Raw genomic sequence first — 27661 nt, 5'->3', positions numbered from 1 at the left:
ATGTCACAGCAACTCAACTCGCTGCAGCACAAAGAACCATGGGATGTGCCCCCAGAAGTCCTAGCGACAGACACAGGTGAGTGAAGCTGGTATTACTCAGGTATGGCTTTGCACTGTGGCGGCTAGGCAGTGGTGAGTGCTACACACAAGCAGTGCAGGACCACGAGGATGAGAAGTTCCACGATACCATTCCAGACCTTTTTTGGGGAGCTGGAATGGGGTCCTAGAGCATTCCGATGGACTCAGGCACTGGCGCTAGGCAAACGCGAGTGCTGAGACATAGGTGCCGATCACCTGAGTTAACTCTGCCGTGAAGACTTGTCTCCTCTTGATATGCACATGAGCGCACACATGGACAAACGGCCCCATGCACATATAAACACATGTGCATTCATGCACACACACACACAGGAACCCGTCTATGTTTTAATAAAGCCGGTATATTGCTATTATGCTGCTTATCATCAATTTCAGCTGAGAGAAGAAAATGTTTGTAGTGTTCCAGAAGTATGGGCTACATAGCTTAGAAATGATAAACACCCCCGCAAAGGAGCCTTTTTCCATTTCAAATGGACCTCAGTCATTTTTTCATCCACCTCTGCTTCTCCAGTGGAACAACATGTACCCCTATTGCTTGCTTACACTCACCCTGAACCGCGTGGTTTAACCCACCGATCCCTCCTCCAGGCACAGACCCACAATCATTCATGCCCCCATAGTTGTTGGGGACTGGTGAGGCAGTGGAATGTGCCTGTTGAACACACTCTGTGTGCAGAGGCTGAGCGTTCAGTTTGGTGTGAGAATTGTTTCCCTAACTTTTGTTTGATATTTGCCTATTAGGATCCCTTGCAATCCTGCACCACAGTTCTGGAAACAAGGGGCGAATTGCTGGCCGCATGGAAACCAAGAGGAATTTTGCCATTGACTTTAGTTGAGCCAGGACTTCATTCTCCATCTCTTGAGTTCATCCCTGGTTCTAAACAGAGTTAGCAGTACTGTGTGGGCAGCACAAATGGTGCCTGCGTGTGTGGTGGGGAATGTAATGGTGCCTGCTTTGGGGGATCAGGAGGTATAAATGGTGCCAGGCTAGGGTGGGGAAGTTCACTTCTCTTCCGGGTGATGTGTCAATGCCAACCCACTGTGCTTTGGGGTCCTGCAGTGTTCCAGATGACTGTGATCTTCCAGCTGATGGCTTTCTGCCTGGGTCTCCTCTCCACCCTCCTCCTGGTCATAGCCACCTGCACCGATTGCTGGATGGTTAATGCTGATGATAGCTTGGAGGTGAGCAGAAAAAGCACAGCCTTTTGCTCAGTGTTCAATGCTGTGACTAAGGAGATACTTGAATTTAGGAAGTATCAGTCAAAGGTGTGTGTGTGCGGGGGGGGGGGGGGGGGTTGCACTATGGCATGAACAGGGCCACAGCACATCTGCATATATTTTCATAGCTGTGTCTTACATGGAAATAGATATCAACTTAAGGTTTTTTAAATGCAAGCTTAGAATTTGAAGACTATTTCACAATGTAGCAAAAACTGTGGCGAGCTCATGAAATCACTGGACTGATGGTTCACAGCTGTAGCAAAGCAAGGCGCAGGTCATACCATCTCTTCCCTCCCCCTGCTCTGCCCCGTGGCTGCACCCCATGAGGCTGAAGATGACCCAAGGATGGGGCATAGCTGGGTAGATCCTACACACCATACAGTCAGCATACAGTGTTTTGCATTTAACATGTTTCATATATTTTATAGGTTCATAGAGTTTAAGGCCAGAAGGGACCATTAGATCAAAGTCTGACCTTCTGCCCAGAACAAGCCAGAGAATTTTACCCAGTTACCCCTGTGTTGAGCCCAGGAACTTGTGTTGGCTAACATGTATCTTCCAGAAAAGCAGCCAAGCTTGATCTGAAGACATCAAGAGACAAAAAATCCACCACTCCTCTTGGTAGTTTGTTCCAAAAGTTAACCACCCTCGCTGTTAAACATGTGTGCCTTGTTTCTAATTTAAATTTGTCTGGCTTTAACTTCCAGCCATTGATTCTTGTAACATCTTTTTCCGATAGATTAAAAAGCCTTTAGAACCTGGCATTTTCGCCTCATGAAGATACTTGTGCATCATAATCAAATCACCTCTCAAGCTTCTTTTTGATCATTTAAGCAGATCGAGCTCTCAGACTAACACGGCAAGGTATTTTTTCAGCCCTCAAATCATTTTCATGGCTCTTTTCTGCTCCGTCTCCAGATTTGTGCCTGTGAACTACAGAGAGTTTTCAAACTGTCTCAATTGGCTGACAGCTCATAGAATCATAGAATCTCAGGGTTGGAAGAGACCTCAGGAGGTCATCTAGTCCAACCCCCTGCTCAAAGCAGGACCAACCCCAACTAAATCATCCCAGCCAGGGCTTTGTCAAGCCAGGCCTTAAAAAACCTCTAAAGATGGAGATTCCACCACCTCCCTAGGTAACCCATTCCAGTGCTTCACCACCCTCCTAGTGAAATAGTGTTTCCTAATATCCAACCTAGACCTCCCCCACTGCAACTTGAGACCATTGCTTCTTGTTCTGTCATCTGCCACCACTGAGAACAGCCGAGCTCCATCCTCTTTGGAACCCCCCTTCAGGTAGTTGAAGGCTGCTATCAAATCCCCCCTCACTCTTCTCTTCTGCAGACTAAATAACCCCAGTTCCCTCAGCCTCTCCTCGTAAGCCATGTGCCCCAGCCCTCTAATCATTTTTGTTGCCCTCCGCTGGACTCTCTCAAATTTGTCCACATCCTTTCTGTAGTGAGGTGGACCAAAACTGGACGCAATACTCCAGGTGTGGCCTCACCCGTACCGAATAGAGGGGAATAATCACTTCCCTCGATCTGCTGGCAATGCTCCTACTAATGCAGCCCAATATGCCATTGGCCTTCTTGGCAACAAGGGCACACTGCTGACTCATATCCAGCTTCTTGTCCACTGTAATCCCCAGGTCCTTTTCTACAGAACTGCTGCTTAGCCAGTCGGTCCCCAGCCTGTAGCGGTGCATGGGATTCTTCCTTCCTAAGTGCAGGACTCTGCACTTGTCCTTGTTGAACCTCATCAGATTTCTTTTGGCCCAATCCTCCAATTTGTCTAGGTCACTCTGGACCCTATCCCTACCCTCCAGCGTATCTACCTCTCCCCCCAGCTTAGTGTCATCTGCAAGCTTCCTGAGGGTGCAATCCATCCCATCATACAGATCATTAATGAAAATGTTGAACAAAACCGGCCCCAGGACAGACCCCTGGGGCACTCTGCTTGATACCGGCTGCCAACTAGACATCGAGCCGTTGATCACTACCCGTTGAGACCGACAATGCTTTCTTGGGTTAGGCTAGCCCCAGAGGATCATGGGATGTTTTTTGCTTGAGTGTCTCTATCTCTAATTTCTTTCTTCCTCTTCTAGGTCAGCCTCAAATGCCGGGGGCTGTGGAGGGAATGTGTCACCAATGTGCAGGATGGCATCAGGACTTGTGACCAGTATGACTCCATTTTAGCAGGCCATCCATGTGAGTCCTGCTTGTCGTGATGAGAGTGGGTGTTCAGGAATAGGGTGTTTTTACAAAACATATATTACAACGTTAAGCAATTCATTGTGATTTGGAGTTTGCATTGCGCTATACAGTTTGCCTCTTCCCACTGTAACAACCAACGCTTTAAAAAAATCCTTTTTAACCTTTAATTAAACACATATAAAACATTTAAAACATTAAAAACCCAAAGTGAAGTAAAACTTCATGTGAAAAATTTCATCTCTTTTCCTTTAGTTGTTTAGATTCTTTTATAGGGGCAAGTCCCCTGCTTAGCAGTCACATTTAGATGGTATTAAAAGCTTTAATTGTGTGATGGGGTATACAAATCCCGGGGCAACAAGGGGTTAAGAGATTATTTTGGGCTCAGCCAGCCCCGCCCCGCCACACCTGCAACAAATGCTCCATCTACTGGAGGAATTAAAAGACAGGGAATTAGCTCATTTGGGTGGCAGAGCTGGAGGTGAGCAGATCTGCAGCCTACAGCTCCAGCAGAGCAGAGCAGAGGGAAGCCTAAAGGCTCTGACAAAGCTGCCCAAAGAGGCCCTACCTGAGGGAAGGGAGGACCCACCCCAGAGACAACCAGAGAGGGAAATAGCCCCCTGTCTCCCATCTGTGGACCCTGGACATTGATAGCCCCCTCTTATGTATTTTGGTTTGGACTTCCCAACAGGGAACTAAGGTTTGGACTAAGCTGACCTAGGGGAAGGACGAGAGGAAGTGGCCCAGGAAGGACAGCCTTAAGCAGCCTTGGTTGCCAGAATACTGGTAGCACAAAGGGCCCTGGGTCGGAGCTCGGTGGAGTGGGAGGGCCCGGGCTTCCCTCCCACAATCCCCTTGGCAGTCAGGGGTTGTGGCCGTGACCACTAGGCCACACTCCCCAACCAGACCCCGAGTGAAGACCATTCCAGACTAAGATAAAGGCAGTGGAGCAGATCTCAGCTGGTGTCCATTGCCATAGCTCCAATGATGCCAACAGAGCTTCGACAATTTACACCAGCAGAGGATCTGCCACAGTCAGTTTTAGATGATCTTCAATTGTTCCTGTCATCCTGTTCGCGATAAGACAAAGGCGTTATCTAAACATACAAGTTCTACCCATGGATCATACATTGATGTCGACGGTGGGCGTTCACCCTGGCGTCAGCTGCATTACAATTAAACCATGTGTCCAAACAGTGCTGTGCTGCCTGGATTGTCACACACTCCACTGTGCGTATTTGCCTGGTAGACGTCCCATCGTTTTAAGTGTGGTGGAAAGGGGAAATAACTCTTCTGACATTCAGGCCGCTGTGTCTTGCGTAACACGGTGAAATCCTTGCAGCAGTGAGAAGACTGATACTAGTAACACAACAACACCCAGACACGGCTCACGCTGTGATATCTATATTATTAATTATTATTGTTATAGTACTGCCTAGGAGCCTTAGTCACGGCCCAGGACCCCATTGTGCTAGGCACTGTACAAACTTGAATAAAAAGACCGTCCCAGAGCTCACAGTCTAAGTACAAGACAACAGCTGGACAGAACAAGGAAACAATGAGACGCTGTTGGACAGCACGATAAGCAGTGGTTACAGTGTGGGACAACCACCCCCTTAGACAACACATCAGGACTGAACCAGGGACCTCCATGGCTAAGCTAAACCAAGCCAAAGCTCTGCAGCTGGGGGTTGTACTAGACTCGTGTCCTCTTTGGATCGGACCCAGAGGGGGACCTGTAACAAACACTCACCAGTGGGTTACAATAGCACACGTGTGTTACCCATAGAACAGCAGCACGCCTAACACAGAGTGATAGAAGGTGTTTGGAGTCAAATCCACACTGTCATGCCTGTGATCTGTCCAGTTTTTGCTTTGTTCGCTCTTCTCAGTGAAGATCGTGGTGACGCGAGCACTGCTGATCGCAGCTGACATTCTGGCGGGCTTGGCTTTGATTACGCTGCTGTTGGGTCTGGACTGCATCAAGTTTCTCAAGGAAGCGCCCCATATCAAACTGAAGATGTGCTACATGGCTGGGTTAACCCTTGGCCTTGGAAGTAAGTGTTCCAAAGCACTAGCAATCTGCCTTGTCAATAACAAAACTGTGTAGTGGAATGGGATTTGAGTCCACTGGACCTGGGGAGTGGTGCTGGCTGAGTGAAGCTGGGGCTGGTGGAGCTGGTGAGGCTAGAAGAATATTGAGTGGGATGTGGTCAGATCATGGTGGGTGCTGTGGTGTGGCGTGGGTAGGATAGAGCTGTGCTGTATGTGATAGTCTCAACTGGAGGGAGGGGATGTTGAGTGGATTGCTGTGGGGCAGTGGCTCTCAGCTTTTCCAGACTACTGTACCCCTTTCAGGAGTCTGATTTCTCTTGCGTACCCTCAAGTTACACCTCACTTCAAAATTACTTGCTTGCAAAATCAGACGTAAAAATACGTGTCACGGCACACTATTACTGAAGAATTGCTACTGTCTCATTTTTACCATACAAGTATAAAAGAAATCAATTGGAATATAAATATTGTACTTACATTTCAGTGTATAGTATATAGAGCAGTATAAACAAGCCATTGGCTGTATGAAATTTTAGTTTGTACTGACTTCGCTAGTGCGTTTTACGTTGCCTGTTGTAAAACGAGGCAAATCTCTAGATGAGTTGATGCACCCCCTGGAAGATCTCAGCTGGTACGTACCCCTGGTTGAGAACCACTGCTGTAGGGCAACAGTAGAGATAAGAATGGAATGGCATTGGGTGGGGCAGGGCAGATGGGGTGAGTGAAATGGCATTGGGTGGATGGGTGGAGTGAGTTTTGGGTTGAGAAAGGCTGAGCTGGGAATAGTGAGATTGGGTTGAATTGAAGCGCTAGGTGGAATGAGGATGAAAAGGATGCGGTGATAATACATACATACACATAAACATACATATATTCTTCTATACAGTGAATTTGGATAGCATCATTGGGTGGGATTTGCATAGAAACCTAAGGCCTGGTCTACACTACAAAGTTACGTCACTGTAAGCCGCTAAGCACTCAACTATTTGTGCATTTGTCTCCAGCTGACATAAGCGCCCCATTATGGCAACACAGTAAAACCACCTCCCTGGAAGGCCTACTTAGTGCAAGTGTAAACACTGAATGACCTGTGTCGACCCTAACAGTCCTCCAGCAGCTGTCCCACAATGCCTCTTTCCCTGCGACAGTGACCACTCTGTTCACAATTTTAAACTCCACTGCCCATGGGTCACAGAGACCAGAAGCCACCACTGCCTCAACTCCACCTCTGTTGTGTGCAACTGCCCAACCGACCAGATCAGCTCCATGCGCTCAGAGAAGTACTAGATGCGCTTCTGCCTAGAGTAGACTGAAAGCCCAGGATCTCCTGGGCCTCTGGGGTGAAGAGGCTCTGCAAGTGCAGCTACAGACCAGCCCTAGAAATATGGACACCTATGAGTAGATCTGGACAGGGGATGCAATTGATGGGCTCCAACAGGCATCAACAGCAGTGCCCTGTGAAAGCGAAGGAACTGCTCCCGGCATATCACAAGGCCACGCAACACAACAATAGATCTGGTGCTGCAGTGCAGACCGGCCATTTCTACAATGAATTGCATGCCAGACTTGGCAGAGATCCTACCAGCAGCCTGTAGTCTACTGTGGATCCCTCAGAGACAGAGATTGCTGCCATGAACAGCAAGGAGGAGACAAGACAGGGCACTCTAGCCTTGCTGCAAGCCAGGACCTGCTCAAGTTTCTGCCACAATCTGGCCAGTCCCACCAGGTCAGCACAGATGAGCCTGATGAAGGGAAAGGGAACTTGGATAAGTGTGTAAGGGCATTTTTCCTTACAGTGCTTAAATTCAAAGCTGGTGCCCAGCCCAGCCCCGAGTTAACAAGACAAAGGTATTGACTTTTAATTGTTTTACTAGTAAGAGAAAAGATAGTGGTACAACAGAGATGGCAGAGTTGGCAGCTGCTTTTCATTCCCCTCTTGGGTTATGCGGGTGTGGGGGAGAACACGGAACACTTTGTTTATGTGAATAAGAATCCCTTTTATCCTCCTGAGAGATCTCAGTGAAACTTAGGTGGAGATACTCTGCAGTCCCCTCCTGAAGGTTTCTAAGCATGGCTGCCTTATTTTTTCCTCCAAGGCAGGACACTTTCCCACGCCACTCTGTGGCTGGCACCATTGCAATTAACAGGCTTGTGGCATACAGGAAGGGGTGGCTTTGGGACACCAGCACAAGCTGTGTCCTCTGTGCCTTTGTGACCCTCAGGAGTTAGACATCAACTAAAATCACCACTGCCTGTGAAACATAGTGCCAATATTCAGTGTCATTTCCCTATATTCCTATGCCTGTGGAGTAGGGACCGAAATTTTATAGCTTCATGCAACAGAAAATCCTTCCCTACCTCACCCCGGCAGGCCATACTCACCATGGCTGGGGCTGGAGATGGTGCTGTGCCGAGGTGCTCCAAAACTGAAGTGTCAATATGCAAGTCTTATTAAAAGTGTTGATGGGAATAAAGAAGGGGAGCTTCTCACCCACAGAACACCTGACAATGAGGAGGAGGAGGAGAAAGAAGAGGACTAGGAAAGACATGTTCTGCGAGATCCTTCAAGCCAGTGCTTCATTGGCCCGTGAACAAAGGGCTTGGAGTGCCAATGTGACTGTAGCAAGGAGAAGGAAAGAGAGGACAGGAAAACGGCCCAGGAGTTCCAGTAGGAGAAAGAATGGGAAATGAACCAGGACAGAATGGGATTTCTCAGGCAGCAAGGCCAAATGCTGCAGACCCCAGTTGATCCACAGGTCCAAAAGTCCTGGATTCTCCACCCTTTGCATTCTTTGGAGAACTCCATGGTTACTTCTCCAGACACCCTCCAACATACCACACGGCATCATGTAATCTTACCCCTAACACTTCACGCTGCAGGACAGCAAGGAAAACCACAGCTTCACATACCTGTGGGAACCATGACTGGGGTATGTGTAGCCACAACAGACTACATTTGTTTACTCAAATGGACGTATATGTTTACTTCCTCTCTCATTTTAAATTTTCATCCCATTATGTTAAAAATGTGTATAACATTGCATATGGGTTTTGTTGCACTTTGATTTTCAGCATGGTTTATTGCCATCCAATAAAGTTCTATTTTTAGATAATCAAATTATCTTTATTTGTTCACAGCAAATACACCAGACTGCATAGCGCTAAGTCAAAACAAACAATTCTCGTAAATGCACACTTAGCACCACACAGTTCATAGCTTCAGAAAGATACCCAGTCATACTTATAAATATACAGCAAGCACTGCACAATTCCTAGTAGCACCAAAAGCTCCAGGCCCAGAGAACACTCCAGCACAGAACACTACTGGCTGACCGTTAAAGTGCTCTTTCAAAGCCTTCCTCAACCAATAGCTCCATGTTGTAATAGCTGTTGTGTCTGGCTGTTCACAGTCCGCAGAAAGCCACTCCATCACTGCCCCCAAATCTAGGACTGCCCCTAGTCCTACCGCCGAGGCGTCGGTCTGGAGGATGAACCCTCGGGTAAAGTCGGGGTTGTACAGGACGGGTTCGCGGCAGAGACAGTCTTTGAGGGCCCGGAAGGCGCCGTCACACTCCGGGATCCATTCCACCCGTCTGGGACTGGTTTTAGTCAGGAGCTCCATTAAAGGGGCTGCGATGGAGGCAAAATCGGGGATGAATCTCCGGTAATAGCCCGCAAGTCCGAGGAATTGGCGTACGTGGCGCTTCGTAGTGGGTGGTGGGCATGCCGCTAGGGCTTGAACCTTTCCCACAAGCGGTTTCACTTGTCCCCCTCCAATCGTGTAGCCCAGGTAGGTGGTTTCCTGCCACCCGATACAGCATTTCTTTGGGTTGGCGGTTAACCCTGCGACTCGTAGGGACCTCAGGACAGCCGCTACCCGCTCCAGGTGGTTCTCCCACTGGTCGCTATAAATGACGACATCGTCCAGGTACGCGGCCGCGTACTCCCGATGAGGAAGAAGGAGGCGGTCCATGAGCTGCTGAAACGTCGCGGGGGCACCATGGAGACCGAAGGGCATCCGAGTGAACTGGTAGAGGCCCGTGGTGGTGGTGAAAGCAGTCTTTTCCTGTGACGTGGGGTCGAGGGGAATCTGCCAGTACCCTTTGCTTAGGTCAAGGGTCGTGAGGAAGCGGGCCTTGCCTAAACGGTCCAGCAGCTCATCTACCCGAGGCATCGGGTAGGCGTCGAACTTCGAGATAGAATTGACACGGCGGAAATCGATGCAAAAGCGCTGTGTGCCATCCGGTTTGTGAACCAGGACTACTGGGCTGCGCCACTCGCTTTGTGACGGTTCAATGATGCCCAGTTCTAGCATCGCTCGGACTTCCTCCTCGACGACCTGCTGCATACGATAGGGTAGGGGTCTAGTTGACTCTTGGATCACCACCCCCGGCTCCATCTGAATGGTATAGTATACGAGGGTCGTGTAGCCCGGCTGGGCGGTGAACGTCCCACGGAACGCCTGCAGGAGGCACCCGGTCTGTTTTCGTTGTTCCACAGTTAAGGACTCTCCAAGCTGAGGCGTTGTGGCGTCTTCGGTCGGGGTAACCCGGGGCCCTAACTCGGGCTCTGGTGGACAGGGATTAATTAAGAGGCCTTCCTGTTCCCGCCAGGGTTTCAGGAGGTTGATGTGGTACCGCTGGACTTTTCTCCGGTGGTCTGGCTGGTTAATCTCATAGGTGACCGGCCCGATCTTCCGGATCACCTCATATGGCCCCTGCCACCGGGCCAGTAGTTTTGACTCACTGGAGGGTAAGAGAAGTAGAACCCGGTCGCCGGGTTGGAACTCGCGGACTTGGGCCTCTCGGTTATATGTTTGGGCCTGAGCTTCCTGCGCGGCCTTCAGATTCTCTCGAGCTAGGGTTCCGGCTTGTGCTAGACGTCCCTGAAGCTGGAGGACATACTGGAGCAGGCCCTGAGTGGGTGATGGGGCTTGCTCCCAGGTCTCTCTCATGAGATCCAGCAGTCCCCTCGGACGACGGCCATACAACAGCTCGAAGGGAGAGAATTTGGTGGAGGCCTGGGGTACTTCACGGACAGCCAGGAGCAACGGTGGGATCAACTGGTCCCATCGGCGCAGGTCCTCGGGGGAGAACTTGCGCAGCATGTCTTTCAGGGTGCGGTTGAGCCGCTCGACCAGGCCGTCGGTTTGCGGGTGGTGCACAGAGGTGCGTAGCTGCTTGATCCCAAGGAGTCTGCAGACCTGCCGCAGCAAGCGGGAGGTGAAGTTGGTGCCCTGGTCGGTGAGGATCTCCCGGGGCAAGCCCACGCGGGCAAAGACCTTGACGAGCTCGTCGGCACTGGTCCTGGCGGTGATGCTCCGGAGCGGGACGGCTTTGGGGAAGCGGGTAGCGTAATCCACCATGACCAGGATGTATAGAAACCCGGCCCGGCTCCTCGGGAGGAGTCCCACCAAATCCATGGCCACCCGCTCGAATGGGGTCTCCATAATGGGCATGGGGACTAGTGGGGCCGGGGCCGTCCGTGGGGGAGCGGCGAGCTGGCACTCCGGACAGGAGCTACAATAATTTCGCACCTCCTGGTGCACCCCAGGCCAGAAAAACCGGGACAGAATCCGGGCGAGGGTCTTTTCCTGACCCAGGTGCCTGGCCGCGGGGACGTCGTGGGCGAGCTTCATCACCGCTCGTCGGTGGCACCGAGGCACCATCAGTTGTCTCTGGACCTCCCCGTTGCGGGAATCTCGGTCCACCCGATAGAGGCGGTTGCGTCGTAGCTCGAAACGGGGCCATACCTTGGCCCGGGCGGGATCAATCAGAGCGTCGTCTACCGCAGCCAGCTGTTCATACGCCCGACTCAGGGTGGGATCCTCCCTCTGGTCTCGGCAGAAGTCCGTGCTGATCTTAGGGTCATCCGCTGATGTTAGTGGGAGGTCTTTAGGCACGCCTTCCTGGCTCCGATGTCCTGCTTCTTCAGCCTCCTCTGCGGGGTCCTCGCGGCAGTCCCCCTCCAAGGCTGGGGTGATATCGGGGCTCTCCTGCGCATGGGAACCCAGGACGCACGGGAACTCTGGCCAGTCCCGCCCCAAGATCACAGGGTAGGCGAGTCGCGGGGCCAGGCCAACCACCATGGTCCACGTGAGTCCGTTGATGGTCAGTGGGACTCGGTCACTGGTGTAAGGTCGAACGTCGCCATGGATGCACTGCAATAGAATGTTTCTCAGGGTATGTCTACACTATGAAATTAGGTCGAATTAATAGAAGCCGGTTTTATAGAAATCGGTTGTATACAGCCGATTGTGTGTGTCCCCACATAAAATGCTCTAAGTGCATTAAGTCGGCGGACCGCGTCCACAGTACCGAGGCTAGCGTCGACTTCCGGCGCATTGCACTATGGGTAGCTATCCCACAGTTCCCGCAGCCTCCGCCGCCCATTGGAATTCTGGGTTGAGATCCCAATGCCCGAATGATGCAAAACAGTGTCGCGGGGGGTTCTGGGTACATGTCGTCAGGCCCCTCCCCCTCCGTCAGAGCAACGGCAGACAATAGATTCGCGCCTTTTTACCTGGGTTACCTGTGCAGACAACATACCACGGCAAGCATGGAGCCCGCTCAGCTCAGCTCACCGTCACCATATGTCATCTGGGTGCCGGCAGAGGTGGGACTGCATTGCTACACAGCAGCAGCAGCTAACTGCCTTTTGGCGGTAGACGGTGCAGCATGACTGGTAGCCTTCATCGGCGATCTGGGTGCTGGCAGCTGTGGGGCTGGCAGCCGTAGGGCTGCATTGCACCAGCCACTTACCTTTTGCCTTTTGGCAGTAGATGGTGTATTACGACTGGTAACCGTCGTCATCGTACAGCAGTGGCTGGAACTCCGTATGTTCCCCCATCCCCCCAGTCATATTCTGCTGCCTTCACAATGACGATGATGGCTATCAGTCGTAGTATGCCATTTTCTGCCAAGCGCCCTGTTGGATCATCGCACATTAGCAGAGTCTTCCCTGAGCAGCAGATCGTGCAATAGGCCTGAAGGCCATCGTCATCATAACTGCCAAGCGCCCAGTATTTGCTGCCAAGCACCCAGAAGATGCCGAGGGCTATCAGTCATGCTGCACCATCGTCTTAAGATGTAAAAAATAGATTTGTTCTGTATTCATTTGCTTCCCCCTCCCTCCGTCAAATCAACGGCCTGCTAAACCCAGGCTTTTGAGTTCAATCTTTGGGGGGGGCATTCTGTGTGACAGTTGTTTGTGTTTCTCCCTGATGCACAGCCACCGTTGTTGATTTTAATTCCCTGTACCTGTACGCCATGTCGTCACTCGCCCCTCCCTCCCTCCGTCCCTCCCTCCTTTCCCTGGTCCGTCAGATACTAGTTTCGTGCCTTTTTTCAGACCAGACGCCATAGCTAGCACTGGGATCATGGAGCCCGCTCAGATCACCGCGGCAATTATGAGCACTATGAACACCACGCGCATTGTCCTGGAGTATATGCAGAGCCAGAACATGCCAAAGCAAAACCAGGACCAGCCGAGGAGGCGATTGCAGCGCGGCGATGAGAGTGATGAGGAAATTGACATGGACATAGACCTCTCACAGGGCACAGGCCCCAGCAATGTGGAAATCATGGTGTTACTGAGGCAGGTTCATGCCGTGGAACGCCGATTCTGGGCCTGGGAAACAAGCACAGACTGGTGGGACCGCATCGTGCTGCAGGTGTGGGACGATTCCCAGTGGCTGCGAAACTTTCGCATGCGTAAGGGCACTTTCATGGAACTTTGTGACTTGCTTTCCCCTGCCCTGAAGCGCCAGAATACCAGGATGAGAACAGCCCTCACAGTTGAGAAGCAAGTGGCGATAGCCCTGTGGAAGCTTGCAACGCCAGACAGCTACCAGTCAGTCGGGAATCAATTTGGAGTGGGCAAATCTACTGTGGGGGCTGCTGTGATCCAAGTTGCCAGGGCAATGAAAGACCTGGTGATATCAAGGGTAGTGACTCTGGGAAACATGCAGGACATAGTGGATGGCTTTGCTGCAATGGGATTCCCAAACTGTGGTGGGGCCATAGACGGAACCCATATCCCTATCTTGGCACCGGAGCACCAAGCCACCGAGTACATAAACCGCAAGGGGTACTTTTCAATGCTGCTGCAAGCCCTGGTGGATCACAAGGGACGTTTCACCAACATCAACGTTGGCTGGCCGGGAAGGGTACATGATGCTCGCGTCTTCAGGCACTCTGCTCTGTTTCGAAAGCTGGAGGAAGGGACTTTCTTCCCGGACCAGAAAATAACCGTTGGGGATGTTGAAATGCCTATCGTGATCCTTGGGGACCCAGCCTACCCCTTAATGCCATGGCTCATGAAGCCGTACACAGGCAGCCTGGACAGGAGTCAGGACCTGTTCAACTACAGGCTGAGCAAGTGCCGAATGGTGGTGGAATGTGCATTTGGACATTTAAAAGCGCGCTGGCGCAGCTTACTGACTCGCTCAGACCTTAGCGAAAAGAATATCCCCATTGTTATTGCTGCTTGCTGTGCGCTCCACAATATCTGTGAGAGTAAGGGGGAGACATTTATGGCGGGGTGGGAGGTTAAGGCAAATCGCCTGGCTGCTGATTACGCGCAGCCAGACACCAGGGTGGTTAGAGGAGCACACCATGGCGCGGTGCGCATCAGAGAAGCTTTGAAAACGAGTTTTGTGACTGGCCAGGCTACGGTGTGAAACTTCTGTTTGTTCCTCCTTGATGAACCCTCCGCCCCCCCCCCACCCGGTTCACTCTACTTCCCTGTAAGCCAACCACCACACCCTCCCCTTCCCCCTTCGAGCACCGCTTGCAGAGGCAATAAAGTCATTGTTACTTCACATTCATGCATTCTTTATTAATTCATCACACAACTAGGGGGATAATTGCAAAGGTAGCCCGGGATGGGTGGGGGAGGAGGGAAGGAAAAGGACACACTGCAGTTTAAAACTTTAACTCTTATTGAAGGCCAGCCTTCTGATGCTAGGGCAATCATCTGGGGTGGAGTGACTGGGTGGCCGGAGGCCCCCCCACCGTGTTCTTCGGCGTCTGGGTGAGGAGGCTATGGAACTTGGGGAGGAGGGCTGTTGGTTACACAGGGGCTGTAGCGGCGGTCTCTGCTCCTGCTGCCTTTCCTGCAGCTCAACCATAAGCTGGAGCATATCAGTTTGATGCTCCAGCAGCCGGAGCATCGACTCTTGCCTTCTGTCTGCAAGCTGACGCCACCTATCATCTTCAGCCCGCAACTTGCTCTGTTCATCCCGCGATTCAGCACGCCACCTCTCCTCTCATTCATATTGTGCTTTTCTGTAATCAGTCATTGACTGCCTCCACGCATTCTGCTGTGCTCTGTCAGCGTGGGAGGACATCTGTAGCTCTGTAAACATGTCATCACGCGTCCTACGTTTTCTCTTTCTAATCTTCACTAGCCTCTGTGAAGGAGAAAGATTTGCAGCTGGTGGAGGAGAAGGGAGAGGTGGTTAAAAAAGACACATTTTAGAGAACAATGGGTACACTCTTTCACGTTAAATTTTGCTGTTCACATTACACAGCACATGTGCTTTCGTTACAAGGTCGCATTTTTCCTCTTATATTGAGGGCCTGCCGGTTTGGTGTGAGAGATCACTCACGCAGTGCCAGGTCACAGATTTCAGCTTGCAGGCAGCCATGGTAAGACACAGTCTTTTGGCTTTTTTAACCTTCTTAACATGTGGGAATGGTTTCAAACAGTAGTGCTCTCATTTCCCATACCAAGCACCCGTTGGGTTGGCCATTTAAAATGGGTTTGCAATGTAAAAGGAGGGGCTGCGGTTTCAGGGTTAACATGCAGCACAAACCCAACTAACTCCCCTCCCCCACACACCCAATTCTCTGGGATGATCACTTCACCCCTCCCCCCCACCGCGTGGCTAACAGCGGGGAATATTTCTGTTCAGCAGAGCAGGAACGGGCACCTCTGAATGTCCCCTTAATAAAATTGCCCCATTTCAACCAGGTGACCGTGAATGATATTACTCTCCTGAGGATAACAAAGAGCGATAAGGAATGGATGTTGTCTGCATGCCAGCAAACACCGGGACCATACGCTGCCATGCTTTGTTATGCAATGATTCCAGACTACGTGCTACTGGCCTGGCATGGTAAAGTGTCCAACCATGGCGGACGGGATAAGGCAGCCCTCCCCAGAAACCTTTTGCAAAGGCTTTGGGAGTACATGAAGGAGAGCTTTCTGGAGATGTCCCTGGAGGATTTCCGCTCCATCCCCATACACGTTAACAGACTTTTCCAGTAGCTGTACTGGCCGCGATTGCCAGGGCAAATTAATCATTAATCATTAAACACGCTTGCTTTTAAACCATGTGTCATATTTACAAAGGTACACTCACCAGAGGTCCCCTGTGTGCCCTCAGGGTCTTCGTTGAGTTCGGGGGTTACTGGTTCCAGGTCCAGGGTGACAAACATATCCTGGCTGTTGGGGAAACCGGTTTCTCCGCTTCCTTGCGGCTGTGAGCTATCTACATTTTCTCCATCCTCCTCTTCCGAACCCTCTTCCCTGTGTGTTTCTCCAGTGAGGGAGTCATAGCACACGGTTGGGGTAGTGGTGGCTGCACCCCCTAGAATGGCATGCAGCTCCGCGTAGAAGCGGCATGTTTGCGGCTCTGCCCCGGACCTTCCGTTTGCTTCTCTGGCTTTGTGGTAGGCTTGCCTTAGCTCCTTAATTTTCACGCGGCACTGCTGTGCGTCCCTGTTATGGCCTCTGTCCTTCATGGCCTTGGAGACCTTTTCTAATATTTTGCCATTTCGTTTACTGCTTCGGAGTTCAGCCAGCACTGATTCATCTCCCCATATGGCGAGCAGATCCCGTACCTCCCGTTCGGTCCAGGCTGGAGCTCTTTTGCGATCCTGGGACTCCATCACGGTTACCTGTGCTGATGAGCTCTGCGTGGTCACCTGTGCTCTCCACGCTGAGCAAACAGGAAATGAAATTCAAACGTTCGCGGGGCTTTTCCTGTCTACCTGGCCAGTGCATCTGAGTTGAGAGTGCTGTCCAGAGCGGTCACAATGAAGCACTGTGGGATAGCTCCCGGAGGCCAATAACGTCGAATTCCGTCCACACTACCCCAATTCCGACCCCCTAAGGCCGATTTTATTGCTAATCCCCTCGTCGGAGGTGGAGTAAAGAAACCGGTTTAAAGGGCCCTTTAAGTCGAAAGAAAGGGCTTCGTCGTGTGAACGTGTCCAGGCTTAATTCGATTTAACGTGGCTAAAGTCGACCTAAACTCGTACTGTAGACCAGGCCTCAGATGGGGGTCTTCAGGGAAGCCCAGGCTTTGGCGGACTAGGGTTTGTCCACAGCCAGAGTCAACCAGGGCCCGCGTCTGACAGTCTCCGACAACTACGGGCACGGTGACCTTAGCAGCCTGCGGCGGTCGGGCACGGTTTTCTCCGGTGCTAATGTGCCCAAAGCTGCAGTCTATCTCAGTGCAGTCCCGTTGGAGATGCCCATGCTTCCCACAGGAGAAACAGGGCCCGATTTCAGGTCACCCGGGTCGGGCTGAGCCTCCCCCCTTGCTCCTAGGGGGACTCCGCGGGCCGCAGCCAGTCCCGGTCTCGGGCCCCATGGGGGCGGGCCAAGGGGGACCCTCGGGACGTCTATACCAGGGCTCCTGACTCCGCGGGGGATTCCATGGTTCGACTCGGGTGCTCGTCCGTCTCTCGGGGTTGGGGCGATCGAGCCCTGGAGGGTGGCCCCGCATAACCGGCCCGACCGGGGCTTCCACCGCAAGGAAGTCCTCCATGAGGGCGTTGGCAGCCGCTACCTTTGGAGGCCGGTGGCGGAGGACCCAAGCCCTCCCCCGTGATGGGAGGATGTGGATGAACTGTTCCAATAAGATTTGCTCAGTGAGCTCTTCGGGGTTCCGCCTGTCGGGTTGTAGCCACCGCCGACACAGGTCTCTCAGCTCCGGGGCCACCAACCGGGGTCGGGCGCCCGGGGTGTAGGACAGACCCCGGAACCGCTGCCGGAAGGTTTCCGGGCTGATGTCTAAGACGTCTAAAATCGCCGCCTTTACCCGGGTATAGTCTCTTGCATCCTCCGTGGATAACCCCCGGTACACCGTTTGCGCCGTCCTCGTCAAGTATGGTGCCAGGAGGGTGGCCCACTGGTCTGGCGCCCACCCGGCAACGTGTATGACCCTTTTGAAGGTCACCAGAAAGGCTTCAGGGTCATCCTGTGGTCCCATCTTGGTCAGTCTTACAGGCGGGTTGAGTCGGGGAGCCCCGACCGGGTCTCCCGGCTGGGGCCCCGTGGGCCGGGGCAGGGCTGTCGCCAGCTGCTGTAAGCATTGTTGCTGGAACTCCTGGTTTTGCACAGTCAGGTCCGTGTATCAGCTGCTGCTGCTGGGCTCCCAGCTGCTGGACAAGCTGCTGTTGCTGTTGGAGCTGGGCGGCCTGCTGTCGCTCCTGGCTCTCCGTCAGGAACGTGTAGAGCTTGGTCAAATCCATGTCTCCTGTGGGGCTCCCCCCCAGACCCTTTCTCACAGGGGTCAAGGGCTCATGCCCACATCCTGGGCAAGATCCCCACTTCTGGTACCACGTGTAGTAGTCTCGGCCGAGGTTCGGCCCTCAGCGGGGCTGTGGGGTATCCCACCGCCTCGCTCTGGTCCGCCGTCAGTCCTGGTCCAGCGGTAGTGTGGGACAGCAAACACACGGTTAGGGGCTCAGGCCCTCAAGCAGGGGCTGAGCCAATAGTTCGGGAACCCAGGCCCTTAAGCAGGGGCTGAGTCAATGTTTGTAGCAGCCCAGGCCCTAGGTCAGGGCGGGGCAGCAATCAAATAGGCCATCAGGAACCCAGCCTCTCTAGGCCAGGGAAAAGGGGGAGTCTGCCACCCAAGGAGTGGGTGGCAGGGGGGACGCAGGCCCTCCCACTCCACTGCGTCCCAGCCCGGGGCCCTAGCAGCGGCGGAAACTCGCTGCTGTCAGTGGGGATCCTGGCCGCAACACACTGACATCGGCTCTGGCAGTGCTGCAGCCAGACTGGGGTCAGCTGCCCCCGGGCTACTTCCCCACTCCCCCTCGTAGGGTACCTGAGCCGTACTAGTGTCCTCGGTGCTCTCCACCAGCATCGGTTCCTCCGGGTAGGTAGCGAAGGGTAGGTTCGGCTCCTCCTCGGGATAACGGGAAAGGGGCAGGCTCGGCTCCTCCTCGGGGTAGCTGGAAAGGGGCAGGCTCGGCTCCTCCTCGGGGTAGCTGGAAAGGGGCAGGCTCGGCCAGTCTTCCTCGGGGTAACGGGCGAGGGGTAGGCTCGGCTGGCCTGGTGAGTCCTCAGGCCGGTCGCGGCCTGCTGCTGTCTCCCAAGCGGGAGCTCGTCCACAGACATCTGCTCTCTCTGTCGGCTTGTTCTCCACTGAGCTCTGCAGGCGGGCTTTTATACTTACGGGTCGGCGCCGTGACCTCTGAGGGGCGGGCACCGGACCCAGTGGCTCCGCCCATGTTGGTGTTAGGGGAGGTTCGGCCCTCAGCGGGGCTGTGGGGTATCCCACCGCCTCGCTACATCTCCATGCCTGATTTTAATATTGACTGGGAGGAAAATCAAGTAAGAACGGACACAGCAATGGAGAAAGGAACAGCAGTGGGTAGGAGAATGGACATTAAGATGAAAGATAATGCTGATACCAGTGAAGCTAACAGTCAGGTAGGCAATACTGGCAGTAGAATGATTGTATCCAATTGGGTGAGGAAGGTAGGCGAAGCCAAGCAGAAACCGCTAATATGTTTATACACCAACACAAGGAGGCTGGGTAACAAAATGGAGGAACTAGTGCTACTGGTGCAGGAATGAAACTAGATATTATAGGGATAACAACAACATGGTGGAATAGTGGTCATGACTGGAGTACAGGGTTTAAAGGGTATGTGCTGTTCAGGAAAGACAAAAATAAAGGCAAAGGTGGTGGAGTAGCACTGTATATTAATGATGAGGTAGGCTGTCAAGAAATTAGAAGTGATGGGATGGATAAAACAGAGACTATTTGGGTCAAAAACACTCTGAGGAAGAAAGCTAACAGAGATTCTCCTGGGATAGTGATTGAGATATGCTACAGACACCGAGGAACTGAGTTGAATATGGATAGAGACCTCTTTAATGTTTTTAATAAATACTACTGGGAATTGTGTGATTATGGGAGACTTTAATGTCCCAGATATAGACTGGAGGACAAGTGCTACACACAATAGTGGGGCGCAGATTTCCCTGGATGGGATAGTTCCCAGATTTCTTCACCAAATAGTCACTGAACCAACAAGAGATGATGCCACTTTAGATTATGTATTTGTGAGTAGAGAGGACCTCATAGAAGAACTGGTTGTAGGGGACAACCTTGGTTCGAGTGATCATGAGCTAATTCAGTTTAAACTAAACGGAAGGATAAACAAAAATATGTCTGCAACTAAGGTCCTTAATTTCAAAAGGGCAAACTTAAAAAAATTAAGGGAATTAATTAGGGAAGTGGACTGGACTGAAGAACTCAAGGATCTGAATGTGGAGGAGACTGGGAATTACTTTTAGTCAAAATTGCAGAAACTATCTGAAGCCTGCATCCCAAGCAAGGGGAATAAATGCATAGGGCAGGGTTGCAGACCAAACTGGATGAGTAAGCATCTCAAACAGGTGATTAAGAGAAAGCAGAAAGCCTACCAGGAATGGAAGATGAGATGGATTAGCAAAGAAAGCTACCTCCTGGAGGTCAGAAAGTGTATGAGAAAAGTGAGAGCTGCCAAAAGCCAGCAGAGTTGGACCTTGCAAAGGAGAGTAAAACCAATAGTAAAAGATTCTATAACCAAATAAATAAAAAGAAAACAAGTAAAGAAGAAGTGGGACCATTAAGCACTGAGGACGGGGTGGAGATTAATGATAATCTAGGCATGGCCCGACACATAAATAAATAATTGCCTCAGTTTTAACAAGTATAATGAAGATCTTAGGGGTAGTGGCAAGGTAGCTAATGGGAACAAGGATATGGAATTACACCTCTACCCCGATATAACGCGACCCGATATAACACAAATTCTGATATAACGTGGTAAAGCAGTGCTCCGGGGGAGGGGGGGGGGGGCTGCGCACTCCGGCGGATCAAAGCAAGTTCGATATAACGCAGTTTCACCTATAACGCGGTAAGATTTTTTGGCTCCCGAGGACAGCATTATATTGAGGTAGAGGTGTACATATTACCACGTCCGAGGTGGAAGTCAAACTCAAACATCTTAATGGGACTAAACTGGGGGGCCTGGATAATCTCCATCCAAGTATATTAAAGAAACTGGCACATGAAATTGAAAGCCCAATAGCAAGGACTTTTCATGCATCTGTAAACTCAGGGGGTCATGCCCTATGACTTGAGAGTTGCTAATATAGTTCCTATTTTTAAGAAAGGGAAAAAATGTGATTGGGGAAACTACAGGCCTGTTAGTTTGACCACAATTGTATGCAAGGTCTTGGAACAAATTTTGAAAGAAAAAATCGTTGAAGACATAAAGGTAAACGGTAATTGTGATAAAATACAACAAAAATATTTGGTAGATCGTACCTGACCAACCTGATCTTTTACTTTGAGAAGATAACTTATTTTCTTTTGACAAAGGAAATGCAGTAGATCTCATCTACCTGGATGTCAGGAAGGCATTTGATACAGTTCCAGATAGGAAATTAATAGTTAAATTGGAGGAGCTGGGGATTAATAAGAGAACTGAAAGGTGGACAAGGAACTGGTTAAAGGGGAGACTGCAACGGGTCGTACTGAAAGATGAACTGTCAGGTTGGAGAGGCGTTCCTAGTAGAGTTACTCAGGGATTGGTTTTGGGACCAATCTGATTTAACATTTTTATTAATGACCTTGGCACAACAAATGGGAATGTGCTAAAATGTTTTGCAGATGACACAAGATGGGAGGTATAGCCAATACGGAGGAGGACCAGAATATCATACAAGAAGATCTGTATGACCTTGTAAACTGGAGTAATAGAAATGGGATGAAATTTAATAGTGCAAAGTGCAAGGTCAAGCACGTAGGGACTAACAAGAATTTTTGCTATAAGCTGGGGACTTATCAGTTGGAATTGAAAGAGGAGGAGAAAGACCTGGTGCATTGGTTGATCACAGGATGACTATGAGCCACCAGTGTGATGGGGCCGTGAAAATGGCTAATGCAGTCCTAGGATGCATCAGGCAATGTATTTCCAGTAGAGAAAGGGAAGTGTTAGTACCATTATACAAGGCACTGGTGAGACCTCATCTGGAGTATTGTGTGCATTTCTGGTCTCCTATGTTTAAGAAAGAAGAATTCAAACTGGAACAGGTGCAGAGAAGGGCTACTAGGATGATCTGAGGAATGCAAAACCTGTCTTATGAAAGGAGACTCAAAGAGCTTGGCTTGTTTAGCCTAACCAAATGAAGGCTGAGGGGAGATATGATTGCTCTCTATAAATACATCAGAGGGATAAATACCAGGGAGGTGGAGGAGTTATTTAAGTTAAGTGACAATGTTGACACAAGAACAAATGGATATAAACTGGCCATCAATAAGTTTAGGCTTGAAATTAGACAACAGTTTCTAACCTTCAGAGGAGTGAAGTTCTGGAACAGCCTCCCAAGGGGAGCTGTGGGGGCAAAAAACCCTAACTGGCTTCAAGAATGAGCTTGATACGTTTATAGAGGGGCTGGTATGATGACACTGCCTACAATGGCATGTAGCCAACCTGCAACTGCTGGTAGCAAATATCTCCAACGGCCAGTGATAGGACACTAGATGGGGAGGCTCTGAGTAACTACAAAGAATTCTTTTCCAGGTGTCTGACTGGTGAGTCTTGCCCACATACCCAGGGTCTAACGAGTGCCATATTTGGGGTCAGGAAGGAATTTTCCTCTGTGTTAGATTGGCAGAGACACTGGGCTTTGTTGCCTTCCTCTGCAGCCTGAGGCATGGGTCACTTGCAGGTTTAAGCTAGTGTAAATTGTGGATTCTCAGTAATTTGAAGTCTTAAAATCATGATTTAAGGATTTCAGTAACTCAGCTAGAGATTATGGGTATATTACAGGAGTGGGTGGGTGAGGGTCTATGGCCTAGATGATCATTATGGTCTTTTCTGGCCTTAAAGTCTATGAGTCTATAAGGTAATTGGTCCAAAAGGCCCTGAAAGCTGTCATTGATTAAATGCTGGAAAGTTGCCAAGGTGCTGAACAATCCAAATGGCATGACAAAATACTCCAAGTGACCATAGCCGGTACAAAAGGCAGTCTTCCAATCATATCCTTCCCAGATTCTTACCAGATTATAAGCTCTGTGAAGATCCAACTTTGTGAAGACCTTGGCAGAGTGGAGTCTTTCAAACAGGTCATTAATAAGTGGTAAGAAGTACCAGTTTTGGATTGTAATCTTGTTCAGCACTCGGTAGTCCACACAAGGCTGAAGGGAACAGTTTTTCCTTGCCAGAAAGATAACTGGACCCCCACTGGGGATGTGGAGGAGTGAATGAACCTCTTCTGCAGGTTTTCCTTGAGATATTTTGGGAATATCTGTACTTCAGATTTGGAGAGGGAGTAGTTGCTCCCAAAGGGACCCTCTGCTTCTGGCTGGAGGTCGATGGAGCTGTCATAGCAGCAATGAGGTGTTTGCTTTCTTATTGTCGTACACATCAGTTGATATTTAATAGGAATCCCTGGAGCCATTGGGGAGGTCCTAGGGGTTGCCAAGTTTGGCTTTGGATCCTCTGTTCACATCTCTGACTTCTTTGGAGGACCAAGTAAGCCACAACAGGTTGCTGGCCCTGGCTTGGCTCTCAGGAAGCAGGACTGTCTGCAAGACAGGGTCATGGCACTGAGCCCAACTGATGAGTGAGATGCATGAACGAGCCCAACCTGGAGGATTCCTAGGTAGCCTGAAAGGATAATTACCTCTAATGGCGCCATCTGGTGGGTGACTGGTCCTGATGAAAGGAGTGACCTATCTATGGCCTCTGCTAATTTGGGGGGTTCTGGCACTGGATGGGGTTATTATGTGCTTGGGAAAACTCCAGATCCATGAAACTGCCTGAGGCAACTGATTCCACCAGTGCCTCGAGGGAGGTGTTGGGAATTGCAGGGTGCCAGAGCCAAAGAGGGAGCTGGAGATGTGTTGGACACTGCTTGCCCATCACCGGGGTACTGGTACCTGAGTGTTGGTGTGGGCTACTGGGAAGAGAGGAAGGTGCCAACCCAGCCCAACTCTGCTCCTGGGGCTGGGGCTTGGCGTTTCCCAACCCAGGTGCAGATCAGACCTTGGCAGGGCAGCTTGATGCAAAGTGTCCTGTTTCTCCACATTACAGACAGAGGCCCTATGTCCAGTGTTGATTCTTCTCCAAGTCAGAGAGGTGGGGCCAGACATGCTCAACTAGCATGAGCTGAGGTGATGGGGAAGGGACTGGCGATGGGGGGAACCAGATCTGGCAGCCTGGTAGGAGCCAGGAGGACCATCCTTCTTCTTGGAGGGGTTTGGGCAAGCGGTCGTTGATTTTGATCTATAGGTCAACTAAGGCATCCAAGCCAGATGAGGATTCCAACATGCCAGTTCATCTTTTATATGGTCATGAGGCCAAGCCAGAAATGATAATGCTGGGCAGCCTTACTCCATTTGGTTTCTACTATCAAGCATTGGGACTCTGCTGCATATTTAGCTAAGGGCCAGCATCCCTGTTGCAACACTTCGGCCATACACTCATGACTTGGGTCATCGATGGTCACTGCCATAGCTCTGATGAAGTCCTCAAGGTGTCCCAGAAAGGGGTTTGATTTTTCCAGGAGCAAAGACACCCAAGCCAGGGACTCCCTGATAAGCAGGCTGATAATCAATCCCACTTGGGCTTGGTCAGTGGGTGTGACCGTGGGCATAGCAGAAATAGGAGCTGACCCTGATTTAGGAACACACAAAATTTGTTGTGATCATTGTTAAATTTGTCAGGCAGGAGGGGCTTGGGCTCGTGGGGAGCAGGGGTTGGGGTTGAAGGCAGCATGACTTGAGTTTTACAGGATTGCATTCTACACAAGGTCCGTAGGGCTCCCACGATCTCCGTCAAAGAGGGATTGTAGAATCCATGCTCGCCGCATCAGCTCTGGTTCTCTTATTGTTTGTAGAGGGACTGCTCAAACTGTCAATGACTGGGATGTGGATGGTCGTGCCTAGTGGTTGGAGCAGGTGTCAATAGCCAGGAATTGGAGCCCAGCGTCAGAGCTGGAGTCAGAGGCCAGAGCCAAGGGCCACAGCTGGAGTCAGAAGGCAGGAATCAGAGCCAAGGGTCAGAAGCGGATTACGTGGAGTGAGGCAGGGCTGGGGCCAAGGCAGGGACAATGCAGGGGCAGGACTGGGGCCAACACAGGGGCAGGGCTGGGGCCAACGCAGGGGCAAGGTTGGGAACAAGACGGCATAAGAGCTATCGCAGCCATGGGCAACTGGTTTGAGCTGCCGCTGAACTGCTGCTTTTGGGCTTCAGCTCCAGTCTGCTGACTCTTCCAACCAATCATGTAGCATAGCCAATTAGGCAACCAACTACTGGCCAGCTGTGCTCGTTAGGTTGCCCAGAGGCCAGCTCTTCTGCAGGTCCTTACTCCTGACCCACTGGGGCTGAAGCCACAGGCTGCCCTCATTCAAGATGGTGCCCATTTCCCTACAGGTGAAAGTGAGGCTGCACCTAGTAAAGATGGCCACTGTATCCCATTGTTCCCAATGGAACTGAAGCCAGACTGTCTTTAGAGGAGGATGCTCACCCTCGTGTTCTATGGCTAGGAAACTGGACTGGGAATTGGGCGGGGGTAGGGGAAAGGGACAACACCAGAAAGAGACTGGGGTGCAGTGGAATGGGGAGCAGGAAATGTTCAAGGGAGCAAAGGAAATGGGGGAGCTGGAGGGAGAGAGGGTGTGAAGGGTAATTTGGAGGTGCGGGAAGAGGTTGAGGGTGCAGGCAAATGGAGGAGCAGAGAAGCAGAATGTGAGGAGTAGGAAGCGGGGAAGGGAAAGGGAGGGAAATGTGCGGGAAGATGAAGTGAGGCAACAGGTGGGGAAAGGAGACTGTTGGGGAGCGTGGCGGGAGCATGTGAGTGGGAGCATGATGCCTGGTGCAGCAAAGGAGACAGGGAGGGGACAAAAAGGGCAGTACTAGGGGAGGCAGATGGAGGGGGATAGAAAGGCAGGTCCTTCACCCCAGGGGTTCAGAGAGATTTTACTACCCTTCTCCCCTTCTCTTCCCCTCCCCAAATATTATATTATTTAAAAAAAAATCTCCTGACTTTTGAAGTCTGACTCATGATATTTGAAGCCTTGGGATTGGCAGCCCTGGTCAGACTGGCCTGGCCTGTCCCCCCAAGGAGAGTGGCTGGTGTGGAGTGTGTAGGGAGTGTTCTGTGCTGTTTTTTCTCAGCTGACTTTGTTCTTTGGCTAGGCATCCTTGGCATGGTCGGCTCCGTGTGGTATGCGGTGGATGTCTATGTGGAGAGAGCTACCCTGATATTACACGACGTATTCCTGGGGATCCACTACGACTTCGGGTGGTCTTGCTGGCTGGGAATGGTTGGTTCGACAGGTTGCTTTATGGCATCCATCATGCTAACCTGCTGCCTTTATATCTTCACAGGTCAGTAATGGCAATACCAGTCTACTAGGGACAAGTCAATTACAAACAGATTTGCAAACTGTCCAGTATCTTCAGAAACCTAGTGACACAAAGTCTGAAACTTTTGGCCCAGATTTAGGAGAAAATTGTAACAGTTGAGGAATCTCACTGATCAATCAATATTAAACTTGCTGCTTTACATGTAGCCATTGGGCTTTTCTTGACTAGGAAAAGTGGTTGAGTTTAGGTTAGGTTTAGCTGACGTGTGCTAGCTAAACCAGATGTAAACTCAGCCTTTTTCCTCATGCAGATGCAGGGTAACACCTCAAGTTGTGGCTTAGCCTAGAACACAACCATCCCCTTTCCTAGTCAAGACCATACCTTAGAGAGCACAAAACATGTCTTCTGCTTTAATACAAACTTATTATTATTCAGCATAATTTATCTTTAGACAGGAAAATAATTTAGATAGAGAGCCAGCTCAGAAACACCAGGAGATTCTCCTTGGCCTATATTCAGTTCTGAGTTGTCCCAACTTAAATCTAGAGTAACTCCACTGAAGTCAATGTATTCTGGATTTGCCCCGGCCGGTGTAAGAGATCAGTTGGTATTTGGCCTTTGGTTGTGATGCTTGCCCTGCTCCCCCAGTGCACAGGGATTACTGTGTTGTTCTGTAAACCATATGTATGTAAAACACTCACTTCCTGTTAGTGGAAGCTTTGTGAAGACGAGCTTGTAGGCGTGCATGTTAAAGAAGGCTCAGTAATGGCTTTCATTCCCAGTTTGGTTCAAGCCAGTGAAAGAAGAACCTGTCAACAATGCAACAGCCAGAGCCTCCAGGGCGTCTGGATGGGCCGAGCTGCTGACTCTAGAGCAGAAGCCCTCATGTGGCTGGTCTTCAGAAGTGCTGGGCCCCCACACATTGCACTGAAGTCAATGGGAGCTGCAAATTGCCTTTGGCAATATGGCCCCTGGTGTCCTGCCTCAGGGGATGCTGAGCCATTGGCTCCTGTCAAGGCGCCTCCCTCCCCTCCCCTTTCTCAGTATCACATGGACACTGAGTGATTGTGACAACCTGCTCCATGGATTTACCTGCCTTGGCTCAGAAAGGAAACCCAGCAGCCCAGCATAATCAGGTAGAGTCACCCCAATGTCAGTAAAAGAAGCATGTCACACACACATACTCCCCTGGGCTCAGCATCGCTCTGGCTTTTGTTCACCCATTTCGGGGTTGGAGTACACGGTGCCATGCATGTAGGACTTCAGCACAGGATTATTGAACATATAGTAAGGCACCTCCCAGTGCTTGTTACAAGCTGTCCCCTGACTCCCCACTACCTAGGTGGCTGCAGCCTCCTCTCCCCCATCTACCACGGGCCAGGAAACTGGAAGCAGACCTTTGCCACTGTCCCCTTTGGGCTGGATAAGTGTGACGACTTGAGTCAAGCATGGGAATCTTAG

At 51.0% G+C, this 27661-nt stretch overlaps 1 protein-coding gene across 1 annotated transcript; it reads left to right on the top strand.

Moving 5' to 3' along the window:
* On the top strand, window positions 1-27661 carry LOC135893328 (claudin-16-like). Its single transcript, XM_065421122.1, has 6 exons — window positions 1-76; window positions 1160-1281; window positions 3425-3527; window positions 5423-5587; window positions 26030-26221; window positions 27543-27661. Exons 1-6 carry the CDS (start codon window positions 1-3, stop codon window positions 27659-27661), a joined length of 777 nt encoding a protein of 258 aa, XP_065277194.1.

Source organism: Emys orbicularis, chromosome 22 (assembly GCF_028017835.1).
Source record: "Emys orbicularis isolate rEmyOrb1 chromosome 22, rEmyOrb1.hap1, whole genome shotgun sequence".
NCBI classification, from domain to species: domain Eukaryota; kingdom Metazoa; phylum Chordata; order Testudines; family Emydidae; genus Emys; species Emys orbicularis.
This window is presented reverse-complemented; position numbering and strand designations above follow the sequence as displayed.